Genomic DNA, 20,259 nt, shown 5'->3' on the forward strand with positions numbered 1-20,259 from the left:
TTCTTAGAAAATGCTGCAGAAATGAACATTTTCTGGATTCTGGGTGATGAGGTCTCAGAACCAGGAGCCTGACTTGATTCCGGGTCCTCCCTCTGCTAGCTGGAGCCCAGCACCCCCTCTGCTAGACTGACAGGATGGGGCTCACACGAATCACCTACTCAGTCAAGAATGAGCATATGCATTCCTTAACACCCCATCCTGCTTCCCTGGAACAATCCAAAAGCTCCCTTCAATGTGATGGCCTCAAAGCTGGCAGTGATGGGCCTATTTGACCCCTCCAGGTGGCCTGAAGGGCAGTGGACTCCAGAGTGGGTGTACAAGACAGTCTATAAGGTGGAGGAAGGAGATATGGAATCTTTACACTTACTAAGTAAAATATTTCTCATGTTATTATGTATATTTATTAAACTATCAAGATTGCCAGGAGAAATACCAATAACCTCAGATACGCAGCTGGCACCACCCTTGTGGCAGAAAGCGAAGAACTAAAGAGCCTCTTGATGAAAGTGAAAAAGGAGAGTGAAAAAGCTGGTTTAAAATACAACATTCAAAAAACGAAGATCATGGCATCCAGCCCCATGGCAGATAGATGGGGAAACAATGGAAACAAAGTGACAGATTTTATTTTCTTGGGCTCCAAATCACTGCAGATGGTGACCGCAGCCATGAAATTAAAGGACACTTGCTCCTTGGAAGGAAAGTTATGACCAACCTAGACAGCCTATTAAAAAGCAGAGACATTGCTTTGCCAGCGAAGGATCCATCTAGTCAAAGCTATGGTTTTTCCAGTAGTCATGTATGGATGTGAGAGTAGGACTATAAAGAAAGCTGAGCACCGAAGAATTGATGCTTTTGAACTGTGGTGTTGGAGAAAGGACTCTTGAGAGTCCCTTGGACTGCAAGGAGATCCAACCAGTCCATCCTAAAGGAGATCAGTCCTGGGTGTTCATTGGAAGGACTGATGTTGAAGCTGAAACTCCAATACTTTGGCCACCTCATGCAAAAGCTGACTCATTGGAAAAGACCCTGATGCTGGAAAAGATTGAAGGCAGGAGGAAAAGGGGGCCCAGAGAGGATGAGATGGTTGGATGGCATCACTGACTGGATGGACTTAAGTTTGAGTGAGCTCCGGGAGTTGGTGATGGACAGGGAAGCCTGGCATGCAGCAGTCCATGGGGTCACAAAGAGTCAGACATGACTGGGTGACTGAACTGAACTGATTAAACTGTTTTATCCTCATCCTTTTATTTGCTTATCTGTTTTACACAGTAATATATTAGTAAACGTTGTTGTTCAGTTGCTCAGTCATCCGACTCTTTGCGACCCCATGGACTGCAGCACGCCAGGCTTCCTGTCCATCACCATCTCCCGGAGTTTGCTCAAACTCACGTCCATCAAGTTGGTGGTGCCATCCAACCATCTCATCCTCTCTCTGCCCCCTTCTCCTCTTGCCTTCAATCTTTCCAGCATCAGGGTCTGTATGTAATTTATAATCAGTATATTCACTCACACTCCCCTTCAGGAGGCAATGACCGTAGTTTTTTATTGGCTGGGATATAGGATCCAAGAGCTGTTCGACCACTGCTAGGAGAGCCAGCCTCGCTCCATCCTGCTTTCCTGAAATGAGGGATGGTGTGGGGAGTGGTGGGATTCTCTAGCAGAGGGTGACAAGTGCTGGGAATCCCTTCATTCAGATATTTGTTTTGAGACGGCAGATGAAGCCAAGATTGAAACCAAACCAGGTTGGAGTGGGCTTTTCTCCTTGGAAAGACATGAGCACATAGTAAAGTAAAGCAGGGTTGGCCCAGATACTTCTCAGCTAAAGCTGTAACTTTCATTTAGGGTTAGCATTTCCTAGGGTTCAAAGACGTGTGAACAGAGCTTAAGAGCAGCAGGTTTGGGGCCCTCAGATGTTTTCTGCAGACACTGTGGGCCCTACTGGCAAGTTTTCTAGATGTGACCACCAAGCGATGCCAGCATCTGAGTATGTGCCGCTTTTTGGAACCGCAGCCCCTCGACCTGCAGGCGGCCCTCTCGTTGCAGGACTCATCTCATGGCTGGGGACATTCCTCTTGTTTGAAGACCGGGTAGCACTGGCAGTGGGCTTCCTCCCTGGTGGCTCAGTGGTAAAGAACCTGTCTGTCAGTGCAGGAAACACAGGAGACTTGGGTTTGATCCCTCAGTTGGGAAGATCCCCTGGAGGAGGAAATGGCAACCCACTCCAGTATTCTTGCCTGGAACATCCCATGGACAGAGGAGCCTGGCGGGCTACAGTCCATGAGGTTGCAAAGAGTCGGACACAACTGAGCAACTTAAACAACAGTAGCACTTGGAGTGCAGAAATACAAAGAACGGTAGATTCCCTACCCCCTACCTCCTCTCTTTAAAAAAAAAAGCGAGTACCCTCAAGAATGCATGAGGGAACAGTGGATGAAACTTTTCATGTGAACTTTTGCCTATTTATTTACTAAATACTTTTTTAATGCTTATGATATGCCATTGTTCTAAATCCTTTTAAAAGCAGGAACTCAGTTGGCCCTCACAACCTTAAGAGGTAGTAGTATTATCTGTCCGCTTTGCAGGTGAGGAATCTAAAGCTCAGAGAAGCTACATCACTTGCCTGGGGTCACACAGCGCATCTGTGACAGCACCAGGGATCACACGGGCTCCCAGCCTGGCCCCTGTAGATGTGTCTGCATGAACAGTCCTCAGCGAGCACCATGCCTCTTTTGTGACATGGAATCCTTCTTGTAGTTTTTCTACTGGAGATTCCCAAACCTCCGAATTTTCTTATTTTTTGTTTGGTTTCACAGCAGGCTTTTCTAAAAAATAGTATCATTTTACATGTAATCTCATAGGGTAGTATTATTACAAAAGCGATATTATTCTGTCTTCGTTTTTTTTTTTTTTTTTTTTAGCTGCACTGGATTTTCACTGCTGCAGGAGAGCTTCCTCAGGTGACTAAGTGAGAAGCGGCGCACGAACGTCTCACCGCGGTGGCTTCTCACTGCGGGCACAGGCTCGCTGACGCAGCGGTTGGGGCACACCGGCTCAGGCCGCTGTAGGGCATTTTCTTCCAGCCCTGCGGCACGTGCAACCCTCCCGGACCAGGGATGGAACCCGTGTCCCCTGCACTGGCAGGCAGACTCCCATGCACTCTGCCGCCAGGGAGGTCCTGTCTTGTTTTTTGGGAACTCATTACGGCTTCCGGTGCCAGGTGCTTTATCAGCATTAATTCTAACCCTTGAATTAAACTGAAGGGAAAAGTCTTTCCCCCATTTCACAGAAGAGAAAGAAGAGGCCAGGTAGTCAGTCACTCAGCTGACTGTCCAGCCAAGGCATGAAGCCAGGGCCGTGCGCTGCTCAGCTTGTGTTACAGGACAGAACTCGGTAGAAACAGATCGCTCTCGATCCCCATCCCAGGCAGGCACCTTCACAAGGCACCCAGAGGACCCTGTGGTGTGCGAGCACGCCTGTACTCGCGAAGGCGTCCTGATGTGGACGGTGACTCCCGTGGTCCCCCTTCCTGCAACACTTGGGACTCGATGCCGAGTGGTTTCCAGGCAGCTGTGTCCACAGGATCAATCCCTCGGGCCTGGCCCCTTTTGATCCCTAGGAGTTTTGAAGTTTTATCTTCTGCTGGGCTTCATTAAGCCCTCAGTTGGTCTGAGGCTTTCTTTCCCACCCCCCGCGCCCCCAGTTGTAAATGTTGTGCAATTTTCGGTATTCAGGTTAACAAGTTAGCCCAATTAGATGGGTAAATTAGTCATTCTCACTTTCTCAAGTCCTACTGGAGGAGCTTTGCGAAACAGCATTTATAGTTTTCTAACAAGCCATTTAAAGGACACTGGCATGTGGCATTTGTTTAAGAGTAAAATGTCCTAAACGGTGCCCTACTAAAAAACAGATTCTGAGATTTGCTCACAAACCAACTCAGGGCTTTGGCAGAGTGGCACCCCTGTGCTGTCCTGATCCCTGGGGCCTCCAGCCAAACACAGCGGGGCTTACTGAAACCCATATTGAATGCCAATGCCTCATTTTTGGCTGGTTGTTTTTCCTGCACCACCCGAGTTTCTAAACAGGCTGCTTTGAATTCTGAGTGGTAGATAGTGGAGGACCAGAAACATGGAGGTTGAGAAACACCCCCCATCCCCCCACCCCCACCCCCAGAGAACTGCCGGCATCGGAGGCCAGGAAAACGTCAGCCGGGGAAAACTGACTCCCTTAATCGCTAATTGAGAACGTGCTAGCTCTTGAACCACAGGTGCTCACTTCCTTTGTGTGTGTGAGAGTGACAGTCATCCTCACCTCACAGGGTCACTGGAGGGTTAAATGAGACGATGCATCTAACATGCCTAAAACATATGAGGCCCTCGTTCACCTTGAGGTCCCTTCCTCCCTTCCTGGATCCTTTTAAGTGTTTGCCTCATGCTGGAGTCCTTGTTCCTGGCTTGACTGGCTCTTCAAACAATCTTATTAATGCCTATTAAAATGAAACCCAATAAAAGTGCCAATATTTGGTGTTGAAATAATTGATGTAGCAGAGGGAGCCCACGGTGAGCACCCAGGCAGGCCCCTGCTGCAATTTAGCTTCACACCTGGGGGATGAATTTCACAACTGTAATTGCTACCATATAATTCTTATTAATGTTGTGCCATAATTCCTATTTATTCCACGAGGCTTGTAAATGCATTAGAACTTGTCAACATATTATTTTACACTGTTTATGATCTGTAGAATTATGTCCTTCAGGGTTGTATTGTGCAAAAACTCCACATAAATGGCTGTAGACCTCGTTAAAAAAAGGGGGGGGGGTGTTGCTTGTTGAAGTGGTTCTCCATCCCCTCCATGCTGAGCAGAAGTCGGTGAGGCAGATTTTTAATTCAGTTCTGAGCAGAGCTCTTAACCTCAAAGTACAAGTGGATCCTCGCATGCATCTGAGCTCTCTGCTGCGGTGGCTCAGCCAGCCCTCCCTCCCAGGAATGGGGTGTGTGTGTACTGAAAGGCAGGTGCTGTTCGCTGGGGACAGGTGTGGTAGGGAATTGTTGGGTCTTCCTTTAGCTGGACCTGCATTCTGATCATGACATTGTGCCTTCAGAGCTCTGGGTGTTTCAGCCCCCTGCTCCCTAGCTTGGGGTAACCCCTCTTTAGTGCCACATTTCTTCGTGGTCTTCCCAGCTCAGCTTATAAAGAAAAAGATATGAAATGAATTCCCACTGAAGTGTAAATACCTATTAAGTGTAAAATGTAACCCCCTCCCACAGATTTTTCTATTTATATGGTGATAAAAGCATGAAACTAAGAGGACAGAATTCTGTTCATTGAAGTGTCATGTGTATCCTCTGTGTGTGTGTGTGTGTGTGTGTGTGTGTGTGTGCGTGTGCGTGCGTGTGTGTGTGTTGGGGCAGGGGTCTATCTGTTGTGGTCGGCTATATTTGGTTTCAGCATCTTGGCAATCACCTTTGCTGAAGAATTGCGTTCAAGTTCTTGCACAGCTAACTCCTTACCACGAACCCTAGTCTCTCTGATGGGAAAGCAGATACCCGCTCCCTCAGGGCTATCCTCGGGACTAGATGCCCTTACAGTCCCTTGGTGCCCTAGATGTCCTCTTCCAGGGCAGTTAGAGCTGCCTGTCCCCTCACTGCCACGCCTGCTGTCCTGCAGGGACGCTCCTGACGCTCCTTGTATTTCTGCTCTGGCCCCACAGGCAGCGAGTACGATGAGGAGGAGGTGGATTATGAGGAGTCAGACAGTGATGAGTCCTGGACCACAGAGAGTGCCATCAGCTCTGAAGCCATCCTCAGCTCCATGTGCATGAATGGAGGGGAGGAGAAGCCTTTTGCCTGCCCGGTTCCTGGATGTAAAAAGAGATACAAGGTAAAAGAAATACCCTCTTGCTTGGCATAACCGGATGGGAAAATGGCAAGTCCTGTGTCAATCGAGTCTGGGGAGAGGTGCTTCCCTCTGCGGAGCCAACTGGGTGTGTGACTGCCCTCAGGTCAGGGCCAGCTCTGGTCTCTGGGTGGGTTTTCCCCTCTGCTGATCTGTGTGGGAACTGTGTGGGATTTTGTTGTTGTTGTAGGAGGATCGTGTCTTTGATATTCTTCAAATTCATGTCAAATCAGGCAGAATATCAAATGTGTCACCTATTTGTTTGCCAAACACCTTTCCCAGTGACTGGCTCTGCAGGTGGTTCACGGAAGACCACTTTGAAGTCTTAAAAGCCTACAGATAGTTCACAGAGCTCTTTCAGAAAACGTTGTAGGGTATTTTCTGTAGGGCTTCTGAGGAAGCCCTTGCCCCCTTCCCCCCAGTGACATGAAAAGAGATGAGGACAAACAGGGCCTTTGGTATTTTTCACACCTTACCATCAGCTCTAGCTTCAGCAAAGTCTCTATAGACAGCACAAAACCTGTGTCTGCAGGCCTGGCTCTGGGTGTCCAGGGAGCCAGGGGCACTAAATTCCCTATTGAGAAAAGCTCCAAGGGACAAAACACTGAGAAACATCCACACATTCAAGTGTCCAGAGGACATTTCAAGAAAACAAATCTGCAAACTTTCCCATGAAGCATTAGCAGCAGCTCTTTAAATCCAACTGTGAAAAAAGTAAAAATCAGAAACAGATTCAGTGCCTGTGATGAGATGCTTATTTCCCCAAAGCTCAGCAGATTGACTATTTCTAAAGAAAGCCTTGAAAAATATGATCGCATAAGCACTTCCTGTATTATTCCCTCTTCAATATGTCTCTGAACACACACACACGATTATTTCAGTACTTCTATACCTGCTCCTGATATTAAAGCATAAAACACAAATGTATCACAGGTAAGTGGCTCAGGGTTTCACCAACGCTGAACACGGTTAAATGTTTATCATGGCAAGTCCAGATGAAGCCCAGGATGGGGATGTGAGGTCCCCTGAGTGTGTCCTGATGCAGTGTGCCATGTTGCTAGTGGACACGTACATTCCTGTGGGTCAGAAGGCATCCTGGTAGTGGGGTGGGGGTAGGGAAAGAATGAAAAGGTTACCTCGGGAAGCCAGGAGCCCAAGGGATCGTTCAAGAAGCTAGTTTGTCCAGAGGACAGCTCTGCTTGCAGAAAGAGATTTCCTCTTCTTTCTCTATGTGAAAATGGAGAAAGCTGGACAAGGACACTGCTCTTGTATCCCACCTGCCCTTGGGTGCGCCTGCCCTCTGTGCTTCTCGGGAGCTGGTGCACCATGCTCCGTTGTCTTACTTCTTACTGCCTTCTCTCAGGGATCCAAACACTGTTTTAGGGGTGTCTTACACGTCACCTAAGTTAAAAGAGGGAGCAAAGTAATAACCCAGACTGCGACCGACTGAAAAAAAAGAGGTAGGGGACCATAGGCTACACCCTTTATTTTGTCCAAAGAGGATGAAGCCTTCTCTCTTTTCCACCTCTGGCTTCATTCCGTTTTTACATCCTTTTCCCCTGGTCATTTCTATTTTCTTGTCATTACTCTTTTGTTACTATTTTTCTTGAATTCCCAGTAGTTTCTGGCTTCCTGCAGTTTGTTTGCATCTAGGTTGATGAGGGCTTTGGGGGAGTGTTCTTTCTCCATTTAAGGCCCAAAGAAAATTGCATGCAACAGGCTATGGAGGCTGCCTTTTCAGTACCACAGACTGGCAAATGACATGGGTGGCAATTAGTAGTCGTGATTTCCATGAGGGAAGTGTGAGTTTCTTTTCCTGGGCCAGAATACCAGGTAATGGTGCATGGGACAAGAACAAATGCATAACTGCTTCTCCTAACCAGGTGCGTGAGGTAAAGGTAGTCACATTACCTAACTCTTCAGTCTCTTTCTTCTGGCAAGTTACTGGCTGCAGGGCAGTGGTGTTCTCCTGTATAAGTATTTCACCTTATTTACTGCTTGGTTGTTGGGTTGGGTTTTGGTGAGAGGAGGGCATAATGAGCTGGTGCGCTGTGGTGTCAGGCAGAACGCACAAGGGCTGCCATCTTGTTCATCCCCACGGCTACCTTCAGACATGTCTCATTTCTTGCCCTGCCTATTGGCAGGGGGTTTCTCATTCATGAGGCTCTTGGGCACTGACTCAGGATCAGCTCTTCTCACCATTTCATTGGCCTTTGCAAAACTGAGAGAAGATGAGCATGTAACTCCCCAGACTTCATATAGAGTAGGGCAGAGGAGCAGCAGTACAGTGGTTTCCCATGTTAATTCTTTTGCCTCTAAATGCCCCCTTTCCCTCCTCTCTTCGTCAGCATTCCTCATTTCATTCCCATTTCTCAAAGCACAGCTCAAATGTTTGTGGGAGCCCTTAGCAGCTTCCCAGACTGAAGTCCCCCCACCCCTCATCCTGAAGTTTTGTCATCTGACCTTTCTACCTAATCTGTTCACACAACTGGCAGAGCACTTACGATCTTATTAGCCCAAGTGCTTACAGCTCAAAGAGTCCTCTGCATGCAGTTCATGTCCTGGACATAGTAAATACCCTAAGGTTAAAGGGATAAAGACAAAATGCATGGGGAAGGGTGGGGGGCATTGTGAGCCCCCCACTGACCAACATAACCCCAGAGCCGCAACACGATTCATTCTTTTGTGCTCCTCGCAGACATTCCAGGCCAGGAGCACAACTGATTCCATCCACCTTGGTTCTGCACAAAGTTTCTCTGAAAAAGTCCTCGGCTACACAGAGAACACAGCATTTCAGCAGTATAAAGCAAGCTTGGTCTCTGACATCTGTGTAGATACACAGTCAAGCACACATGTAGCTCCAGATTTTCTCAAGAAGGACACTTCAGCCTTTCTCCCCGTCAGTGGATCTAAATCTTCTTGCCTCTCCTGAGAGTCCCCGGGAAGCCCTGGGGGGAGCATAGCTGACCTGTCTGGATAAAATCTGGCAGAAAATAGAGCTTTTAAAAATGTTCAAATTCTTCAGTTCCATAATTTTCCTAGAAATTTATGCTATTTTCAAAAAATATTGATGAGGGAATCTAATATCTATACACACATATATATACACAGCAAAAAATATTGAAACACCTCAGATGTTAAACTGTGACTCTGTTATACATTCTTATGCTCCTCTCTACTTTCTCAATGTCTACAATTACCTACACTGAACATAGATTACGGTAATAACCGTAATCTTTTTCTCATGGGAGAAAAAGACCCGGTTCCCACCTGACGTGCCCTGGACATCCCACGTGCTGCTATGTCAAGTATGACTGAGGAAGGACTTGCAGTGCCTTCCCTGGGGCAGGGGGGGTGTCACCATGCTGCTCCACATGCCTTCACTGTTTTAACTTTAACTTAAATGGCAACCCACTCCAGTGTTCTTGTCTGGAAAATCCAACAGACAGTGGAGTCTGGCAGGCTACAGGCCATGGGGTCGCAAAGGGTCGGACACGACAGAGCGACTAACACTTTTCACCACCACCAAGCCCAGCTTGGTTTTTCCATTTTTATTCCACATCAGATCCCCAGGTGACTTCATTCTCTCCTTTGTGTAGGACATCAAGGTTCACGGGAAACTGGAAGTTAGGGTTTTATATCAGGGGTACACACTTCATATTGTACTTACACATGCCTGGATACTGACAGATCAAATAGTTAAGGTGTGGTGGCCCAGTGTGTGGTGTCCTAACTTTAGTTCTCATGATTTGATTTGGAGTAGAATTTTGTTGTTCGGATTGGCTCAGTTCCCTCAGCAGGCAGGGAATTCCTGGCATAGAAAAGAACCAGTGCCACCTCAGGTCCTCCTCTGTACCTTATGCCCAGCCCCTTCCTGAGTCAGATCACTGTAAGTCATAGACAGTTTTCTCCAGACTGAGTGTCCTAGTCCTTCCCAACTTTTAAGAATTTTTCAGGGACTACCAGCTGGCTGTGCTAATCAATAGCACGTTAGGTGCATGGACTCTGGGGGAGATAGGGGCTCTGGAGCCAACCATCCCCAGGTTCCCATTTCGGTTCTGTCACTTACCAGCTTCGTGATCTGGTCAAGTCAGTTTCTCTGGGTGTCAGTTTTTAGTTAAAACCTGAGTGCTGAATAAGACAGTAGATACCAAGTTCTTGGCATGAGGAAAAGTTTTGTTAGTGACGTTCCTTGCCCTGTTGGAGCTTAATCCTTTTTCTCCCTTTCAGAGATCGGAGAATTTAATAAACTTTTCAAGTTGCCTGACATTTATTTATTTTTGTCATTGTTAATATTTTTGAAAGACCAAACTCATTTCAGTATCTCTGCAGTTAGAAGCTTCAGCGAAGCTTTTGTCTTGGAAAGTGAAGTTCCCATAGTTATCTGTGAATGAACAGATAGGGAAATGTTACATCTGATTAGAGATATAACTAACATTTGTGTTAACGGTGTCCCTTGACACTTGTGAACATTTTAAGTCACAGCAACAAAGAGAGATAGTTGGTAAGGTAGTTTATCTTAGGCTCTTTGGTCAACCCAGAGCGGCCATGTTTCCACACATGTAGCTGGCTTCCTGATTTTTACAGAGTGATAAAGCTGACGTATGTGTCGGCCCCACAGCCACACACAACACAGCGTTTACATTCAAGCTGGGTACAGACCACAGACCCTATTGGAGTCACCTCAACCCTGGACATGACCTTCTCCTGCTGAACTCCATCTGGATTCACACTGGACAGGTTTCTCATGGCTTTAGCAAATTCTAGTTTCACACCTTGCCTCATTTAAAAAACAAAAAACCTCACCCTGGATGAAGTATCTTAAGTTCTGGTCCTGTTGGAGTTGCTAAACACACAGGGGTACCTGGATTTATAATGATCCTTCTTACAAGTTCCCTGTGCAATGTTTTAGTAACTTCTCATCCACAGGAAGCAACAATCCTGAGGTACTCCATTGTCTATCGGGCTGGTCAAAAACAATGCTTGTTTGTGTGTTGGCCCTAGCTAGGTAGCTCTCACCTGGGTCTCTCATGCCACTGCAGTGGGGTATTAGCTGGGGGCTAGATACACAGGTTGGCTTCTTTACCCACGTGTCTGGGCTCCTGGAGGGATGGCCGGAGCGGCAAGGGGTTGGTCTCTCTTAATGAGTCGAATTCTGCACAGTCACTGCTCTCTCCACACCCTACCATGGCAATCTTCTAGTTGCCAGCATGCCTCTAGAAGACCAGTGAAGGGCTTCCTCACACTGCATGCAAGGATTAATACAAGAACCATGAGGGCTGAAGGGGCAGAAGGCTGACAACTAGACCTTCAGGGAAGAAGTTTTATCTGTCCTTGAACTTCAACTCACTAGACAGCCTACAAGACTGTCTTAAGCATAGACAACCGGTTGCTATCTGTCGCCCCTGGGTTCCACAGTGTCAAGAGGATTCTCTTCCATAGGACTTACAAAGAATTAATGTGCATGGTGCATCTCCAATAGGGAAATATAGTCATAACCAATGAACATATTTTGTTTCATGGCAAACTTCTCAGTTTCTTCCAGAATGAAGCATGTTCTAACAAATTCACTCAAGATACTTGTGGAGCATCTAGTATGTGCCAGGCACTGTGCTTGATGCTCATTAAACAGCAGCAGTTTGTTCCTATTCTTTGGGAGCTCGACAAGGGCATCCTATGAAGTAGAATAGATGGTTATGTTGGAATCCTTTAGTTGGGCATAGGACTGGGCTCAATTGGCCTACACTCAGGTAACACTTTCAAAAATAGCCCACTTTTCCACTGATCTGTGCTCAAAAACTTCCTCTCTCAAGACTTTTCTTCTTTCCCCCTACTGTGCAACCTGACAGTAGCTGACATGGAAGTTAGCAAGATCTACGTTCTAGTATCACCTCTGCCATTTGTTCTTCCATAAATCTTCCATGTTTACTAAATGCCCTGAGTTTGTTTACTCGCCATTTAATTGGGATAAAGGAAAAGTAACTTGGTTAAATCTATAGTGATTCTAGGCATGAAGTCTTAAATGTGCATGTGAGCTAGCAAAACCAAGGAACAGAAATCCAGATAGCATGCAGATACTTTATGTATCATTTAGGATTTGTATGCCAATTTGAAGTTTGAAAGTCTTCTGTTGCTAAGAAGTTCATAAACTGACATTTTCAAAGTTCAGTGTATGTTTGGAATGTAGTACGTAAATAAAAGCAGTGTCCTGTCTGCCCACAGGTGCTTAGTAACACAACTGTGCTGGGGCAGGATTTAAATGGGCAGAGATACAGGTTTAATGCAGAGTAGAAAAAGAACAAAAATTCTCTAAGTAAAGTAAGAATTATCATGATTGGCTGGGAGCAAGACATGCTGAGTTTCCAGTCAAGAATTTATACGTCTTGAACTTTCATTACCCTAACCTTTGTTTCCTTTCTTTAGATTTTTTGTTTTGGCTATCTTGGATATATTTATATAATTGTTCACTGGCAACATTCTTCAGAGGGAACTATGCCTCTACAGTCCGTGAGTCTTAAATATGTATTTTATGTAAAACTCAAACTTAGTACTTTCGGAGTAACTTGAGGTCTACCTGAAATGGCCTCGGGGTAGCTGTGTGCATAACCCTGTCTGCACAGCCCACGGGGAACACACTGGATTGCTTTGGTCACAACTGTAGTTCACAAAAGCCTATTCTGTATACAGTTGCCATCTGAGAGATGTCCAGTTGCAGTCAGACCCACAGTAAGGTTTTCCTCCATCAGACAATTGGGTGACCCCATTTAACATGATATTTTTGTCTTCTCCACAGAATGTGAATGGCATAAAGTACCATGCTAAGAATGGTCACAGAACACAGATTCGTGTCCGTAAACCATTCAAATGTCGTTGTGGTAAGAGTTACAAGACAGCTCAGGGCCTGCGGCATCACACAATCAATTTCCATCCCCCGGTGTCGGCTGAGATTATCAGGAAGATGCAGCAATAACATGCTGGTCGTAACTGTGCCAAGAAATCCTCACCAGCAGTTGCTGATTTTGAAAACAGCCACCTTTTTTCAGGGGAAGCATTCAGCAACCCTTTAAAGAATTAAATGCATGCTTTAAATTTTTTCTGTAATTTTGGAATGATGTATCTTTGTAGAGTTAATGATTTTGTACATTTGCACATGTAATCATCATACCCATTTTCATTACGTTGATATAAGGTGCTAAACAAAACAAAAAGCTCTAGGTTCTTCAGCACATTTTCCCCAAAACAAGATTAAAATTGAGGGCATGTTGCATATTGTTTGGTTGTATTGCAGTGATATCAACTGGGGAGGGGGGGAGGAGGGGCTAGCACTGAGGTTTTTTTCCCCCAAGATTATAATGTGATTGAAGTTTTCAATACATCAACTCATTGTGTTCAAAACCAAAATAATACCTTCATTATCCAACTGGTTACCATGCCTTACATAATGGAGTTAGTACTTGTGAGTAGAAAGACTTTAGGTAATGGAAATATAAATAAGAATGTTTAACATAATATGCTAAAAATATTTTCATATTTAAATAACATACATAAAGGGTGTGCTTTCTGTGTTTTATATTATTGTGCAAATCCTTTTGCCCTTTAAAGTCTGAAAATCTTGCCATCTGACTTATCATTTTAGAGTTATAAATAGCATTTTTGTACAAAAGTCTATTCAGTTCACTCATTAGTTTAACATTCATTGAGTGCCTGCTGGGTGCAAGGGATTCAATTTATGCCTATTGATATCTGTGGACCAAGATACTAGTTTAAATATTTTTCCCTGAAATCTGTTAGGAAACACTTTGAAATACTTAAGTGCAAATCTTTTGTGTGTAAAATTTAGTTCTATCTTCATCTTTAGGTGAAGTTTTAAAGCACTTTGTAGTTCTCTATTGCCAACAGATTAATGTTTTATGTGTTGCCAATTCTTGCAACCACTGCCCAACCAACCTGTGGGTTGCAAATAAGAAAATCCAAGCACGTTTCAAAGAGGAACATTTTATTAAGACCCCTATCACCTCTTCATGCTCACTGTGTTTTTAGAATTTTTTTAAAGGCACTTTTTCCCATCACATTGTAGATGTCTGTATTCTCATTGGAAACATCTGTTTAGCTTTATAAGACATTTTGCTGAAATATGAAATTGAGCCTTATTGACAATTAAGTGCTTATTGCAGCAGGTGGTCAAAGAGTGACTAATACATGACCCGTTAAGAGTGTAACTACGTCTGGACCATTCCTGGAGTTTTTCTTACCAACAAAACCATCATGCCTTGAGTGTTCATTTCTCCCAAGTGCTATTTCTTAAACATGAGTTTACCAACTGCCTAATTATGCAATAAAAATTGCTTTGAGATGGCTAACTGCCCACAAAACTGGTGAAAATCAAAACTCGAAATGCTTGTAAAGTAACTTTCTTCCTTGTGTTCCCATTTGTTGAAAGTCTAATAGATGGGAGGAAGCACGTGTCCCCCCTCAATTTTTCAGATGTTCTGAAAGGAAGACAATTCTGTTAGCCAGATGGGTAAGCTTCTATATCCTTAAGTTGCGAGTCCCTCATAATGAGGGAATTAAAAGTATTTATAAAGACACTGCCCTCTAAAAATTTCCTCAGATCTCTTAAGAGTAGTCTTGGTCCTGAACGTACAGTGTTATCCTTGTGTTAAAGGGTGATCAGACATGAGAAGCAACTAGTTGGTGCATAAGAAGGCCCTACTTGGCTATTTCATACCTATGTACAATTGACCAAATTTTTTTTAGGCCAACAATTATCATCTAGCTTTGCTCCTTCTAGTGCAAGAAACTTGTAGGCTGGGTCAGTAGTTCAACTGCTAAACAGTCATTAGTCATTGTGCATGTTAGATTTCTTTCAACTATAAAACAAATTCCAATTTCTATTTACTTATTCATTGTGACAGTATTACTAAACAGGTAAGGATGGGAATATTTTGTTATACCGTGTATAGTGAATGTATTGTACTGTGTCTGTGAAAACTGTGCTTTAAATTATATTTTCATATGTTTTGTTCGGGACAGAGCACATTAAGTTTGAAAGCAACAGAGGTTTGTTTTAGAACTGAAGGCAACTAAATAAAATTCCTGTCAAGAAAAGCTGCTTGTAAATGAAATCACATTTAAAATAAACTGCCTCTGACCCAAAATATGGCTCTTTATTTTCATTAGCATCCATTATCAAGGCCAGTATCCAGTTTGCCACAGAAACGAATATCCATTCAGTACCTTGTTCTCAGGCTGCCCATTTTTTGGATTCAGCTGACACATGTAGATGTCATCGATGTTTTGCATAGATCACACTGTTTTTTCTATCAGTAATAAACTACTTGTAAGCCTGGAGCTAGAAACTATTTAAAAATAGGTTAGTATGAACAATTTCATTTCACTGATAGTAAGTAGTCTATATTATTCAAAGTATACTTTTAGGTTAGCATGGTCCACAGTTATTAACTGTTCTTATTGTTGAACATATTTTACCTGAATATATTCTGCTTAGCCTATAACCTATCCTGAAGCTTAAAACGTGGATTCCTCACAACAGCATCCCAGATCTGCCATGTCCTAACATCTGGCACCTGACTGCCTAATACTATTTTGCCCTAGACGCAAACCTTTTAAAGGACTTCAATGATATAACAAATTCTGCTCCTAGAAACAAATACAAATCAGATGGTGTATATGCAGTTTACATACAGCACTTCAAAATGCCACTAAGTATTAGGTTCATATCTTAGATAACTAGTATGCTTAAGTATTTTTAATAACTACAAAAAGAAAAATCAACAAGTCTGTATTTTAAATTCTTAACATTTATATTATTTCAGAAAATTTAAGACCTAGGACCCAAAAGACATTCAAGATGATCACAAATAGATTTATTTGACTGAAATTACATACCTCTAAAAATGTGTCCACTTTAATGTCAATACTATACACATCAAAGACATAAAAAATAACATTAGTTTGATTTGGGTTTATGCATTACATGTTTAATCACTTACTGAGAACATTTTTTTAAAGTTATACTCTTATCGGGAAAATGAGAAAAAAAAATACATTTTCTGTGATTTTTATGCCACAACCACCACTGTTCAGTAGATCATTTAATATAAAACAATTACACCAATATATCTTGTTCCATTTCCCCATCAGACAGAAATACAACTTTAGGATGGCTTTAAAATAATTATTCAGGTACTCTAAAGTTTCTTCAGTCATAAAATTAGCAAAATATGCTTTCTATTAATTCCTAAAGCAAACATCTCAAATATAAAAGGATAGTTGCTATCATTGCTATCTTGCAAACATGTGATCTCATTCTACATGCAGCTCCCTTTCTAAAGAGCGTTAAAATTTTTTTTCATATTCAAAGAATTACTTTGCAAGACTTATGATAAATTTTTTTTACTACATAATTTTTAATAGTCATGCTTAAGCAACAAGGTCAACAGAATCTTGTAACTATTCTGCTAAATAACACTATGCTTTTTTTTTTCAGTGTGGTAATGCTAAAATAATCCCTATTTCCTTCGTTCATATAATTTTGCAAAATGGGGAATAAATATACAAACACACAAGAATTTCCTAAGCAGGTAAGATTAACAGAGGTTAAAATTACATTTATTGATAGTGATAAGCCAAAGACTGACCCTGATCCTAGTAACACCAAACTCAAAGTAGCTCTTGGTCAGAAAAGTGCACTAGAGGGTACATGAAAGTGACCCCTTGTGGTCTCCTTAGTGCTCTATGTGAGGTGATTTTTTTTCAACTGTTAAACTGTATTATTAACTCCTAATAAAAAAGTAACTAATCAAAATTTAAAACATTCTGATCAAAATGGGTCTGTACATGCCTTTCAAACACCTGCTGGTCAAAGTCAGGAGGGAACTGCTCACTGCACATTGGGCACACCTTCCAGTGACTTTCAACATGTTCTTCGAATTTGCTCTGATCATAGTTAGGAGGGAACATTAATTCACAGAGTGGACATTTCTTCTGAACATCAAAGCTTGAGGAAATAAAATGAAAGAATTACATGTCTGATAAGATTTCTAATAGCAGTAATCTTCAGATATGGCAAGACTGCATTTATCTAGTTAATATCCGTATCAGCTTAACTTACCTTGAAACTCTTCAGTTACTCCAGGAACCTTTTTCTTGGTCCTAAAAGCTTGCTATTGACAATTTTATAAACCACTTATAGAGCCTCTAAATTTATTTTACAACTAGATTGACAAAAACTTTTTCTCATCGAATAGAAAAAATACAATCACATGTGAAATGAGGCTCAGTGACAAGAATTCTTCAACTGTTAACTAACAGAATGCCTTTTGTGAAACTATAAAGATTAACTGAACTTGTAATTTCCGAACAGTGCTCACTCAGTTTAACAACTAAAGGTGCTTACAGCACTGGTTCTCAAAGGACCGCATGTATCAGCGCCACCCAGCCGGGCACACTAAAGTACGTATTGTTGGGCCCATGACGAGAATGCTGGGTTCAGGAGGTCTGAGTTACAGCCCTGTAACTTAGAAATACGCACTTCTACTAAACTTTCAAGGACCATACACTGAGAACCACTGGTAATCCCAATTCTACACAGAAAAGAGAGAAGTTACCTGGGATCAAAGCAAAAGCCTGTTCCATGCCCACGTAAATGCTGACTTGGAGGATCAGGAGCAGTGGGCACTTTCTCATCTTCCTAGGCAAAGAACAATTTTTGCAACTTTTGAGAAAAGTGAAACCAAACAGAAGTCCCTCAATTTAATCAAGCACTATATAAAGGAAGTCAGATTATACTTTAAAAAACTTTACTTCTATTCTCATTAGATTTTCCTGTAAACAGAAGTTTGAAAGTAATTTGTTTTTACTGAGTATTTCACTGTGGACTAAGTCTTACCTTGAAAGAAAAAGCAGTATTCAGTGGAATGGAGAGTGTATTACACCTGCGTGTGTGCGAAGGAAAATCAATATACTTCTGAACTATATGTAGGTAACTTAATCACATTTTTATCATCCATACACTGGCCACTTTCATTAAAATCTTAAGACTATATTACTTTTTCTATTATTCTCATTAAATACCTACTAGTGTGTAAGACAGGCAGGATCTTCTTTGACAAAATACATCCACTGCACAATACATAGAAATTAAAGGAAAACTAGCAATATATGTGAGGTTTACATGTGTATTTTGTTGGCAAATACATGAGAAAATTCAGCTGGAAAACCGTGTTAAAAGCAAAGCAATGCACCAAACTATAGGTCTCAAAAACCGTGTTGTAAAATAATGAGATTAATTTTTTTTTTTTTTAATATTTAACTACCTGATGAACAGATTATCAAGGTAGCCTGCTGAAAACCCTGTAAATCTGAGTTGGGATCAAAAACAAAATGCTGGTTTGGATTTCCATGCCTGCATCCCAGTGGTCACTTTACAGACTTGCACACTGCTACTACATCAACAAGGGGAAGGATGGCATAACATGGCTGTTACTCTGACAATTATACCCTCCTGAAAGACAGGGGTCAGGGGGGTGGGGTAACACGAGGCTCCCCACTCTCCCTCGCCCATGTGCATCACCTGAGAAAACAGTTCTGTTGACAAATGATTCCCTTAGGCTATACCTGAGCAAAAGAAAAACAGGATCAGTAATCTAATAGGAGATTGAGAAGCTGAGGAATACTGGACAAGTATTTCGTATACTTCGAAAATTAAAGTCTTTAACTAAAATCCAGTTTTAAAATCTAAACATACAGAGGGAAGATGATACATAGTTGAATCTGCTAAGCTTAATATGTATGACAGGTAAATTGTGATTCTGTGCCACATTACTCTGGCTGCCAGATTTAGGCCTTCTAGTAACAATACCTGTAACATGAATCGGCTTAAACAACTACATATAAAATAGTGAACAAAATTTTCTCATGTATGTAAAATACATGCTATTTAAGAAAATGAAAACATAATGAAAGGTCTCTTCATATTCTACATTTAGAAATTCTTGAAGAGATGTTTATAATACAATACAATCTTCTGGTGCCAAATATATAATGGAGCCAAAAACCTCATAACTACCTTTGTGTTTTTTTTTTTTAATAACAGCTAACAGCTTATACCAATTTATTGCCTCCATGAATCAGCTAACAATAGAGTCTGATGCAAAGGTGCTAGATTCAGACCAACCTATCAGACCTGTTAACCCAACTGATAAAATATGGAAAAGGGGATTTTAAAAAAAAGCAATTTATATTTTTTAAGCCATATATAATTTGGTAAGGATAATTCTGTTACTCTATTTTCTACCAGAATAAAAGGGGAGAGGGACTCAGGTAGAATTTTAGATAGAATGAGACGGTCATGAAATAAGAAAGCACCTACTCAGAGAATAGGTTAAATATGTAATAAAATCTGAGGAGTCAATTAATATAATATAGTCCCTGGTGGTCTTGTCACACAAAAGGACCAAGTTTTCACTCACAAATACAGTTACTCCATTTTACTCATTGAGCTTGGCTATTTCCAAACCATACTAGCTTACATACAACAAATCAGACAGGGAAATGAGGCTATTAATGCAGGCTCACTGCCAGCAACAAAAAAATGGCTACTGGTAAAAAAGAGAAAGGTAGACAAGAACCAAAAACAGCCAACAGGATTTCAACACTGCATCATACAGCTTTACTATATACATTAAAAGAATGTGACGACATCATTCAATACTGATTTTTTAATTAATAAACTTCAAATTTATTAGTATTCTATTTTAGAAAGCTTTCACTTAAGTTTTAGCACTGAAAGTTGTCAACTCAAAAGGATTCTGAATATCAGGTTTTAAAATATTAGTAGCAAGATATTTTCACAAAACTGCTTAATACCACACTGAAATGTATTTATGAACAATTGAAAATAATTGAATTTTTCTTAAAATATTTTCAATAGAATTTTAATCTACAAAGGCCTAAGCCATCTACTTGTTCATATACCTTTAGACCCATCAGCATAATACCCTTTCTAATGCAAACTGGGTTTTAAGCAAAGGAAATATATTACAGTAAACTGAAGCCCTACTTGAAACCCAAAACTTCTCACAGGATGCTCAATTCAAAATCTAGTGTTATAAAAATATTCTTGCTTTTTATCAAAGCATATCACGAGTTTAACCAATCTCTTAGACGATAAGATACATTTAATCATACTAAATTCAAAACACAATCATGATCATAAAAATATAATTACCATATGACACAACAATTCCACTTCTGGGTATATGTCCAAAAGAACTGAAAATAGGAACTCAGATATATTGGTACACTTATGGTCATATCCACATTATTCACAATAGCCTAAAGGT

At 41.8% G+C, this 20,259-nt stretch overlaps 2 protein-coding genes across 2 annotated transcripts in view; one reads left to right on the forward strand and one right to left on the reverse strand.

Annotated features, from left to right (window-relative positions):
- JAZF1 (JAZF zinc finger 1) overlaps nucleotides 1-15,202 on the forward strand; it is a 322,163-nt gene extending 306,961 nt beyond the window's left edge. Inside the window, exons 4-5 of the mRNA XM_065939904.1 lie at nucleotides 5,709-5,878; nucleotides 12,687-15,202. Of these exons, the coding sequence (XP_065795976.1) occupies nucleotides 5,709-5,878; nucleotides 12,687-12,863 (347 nt within the window). The 3' untranslated portion in view covers nucleotides 12,864-15,202. The remainder of the gene's footprint in view (nucleotides 1-5,708; nucleotides 5,879-12,686) is intronic.
- Nucleotides 15,203-15,758: 556 nt separating this feature from the next.
- The window catches only part of TAX1BP1 (Tax1 binding protein 1), an 84,955-nt gene continuing 80,454 nt past the window's right edge, over nucleotides 15,759-20,259 (reverse strand). The window contains exons 17-18 of the mRNA XM_065939903.1: nucleotides 17,524-17,606; nucleotides 15,759-16,913 (exon numbers count right to left, since the gene is read on the reverse strand). Coding sequence (XP_065795975.1) covers nucleotides 16,712-16,913; nucleotides 17,524-17,606 — 285 coding nt within the window. The 3' untranslated portion in view covers nucleotides 15,759-16,711. The remainder of the gene's footprint in view (nucleotides 16,914-17,523; nucleotides 17,607-20,259) is intronic.

The sequence above is a fragment of the Muntiacus reevesi genome, chromosome 6 (genome assembly GCF_963930625.1).
Source record: "Muntiacus reevesi chromosome 6, mMunRee1.1, whole genome shotgun sequence".
Classification (NCBI taxonomy): Eukaryota; Metazoa; Chordata; class Mammalia; order Artiodactyla; family Cervidae; genus Muntiacus; species Muntiacus reevesi.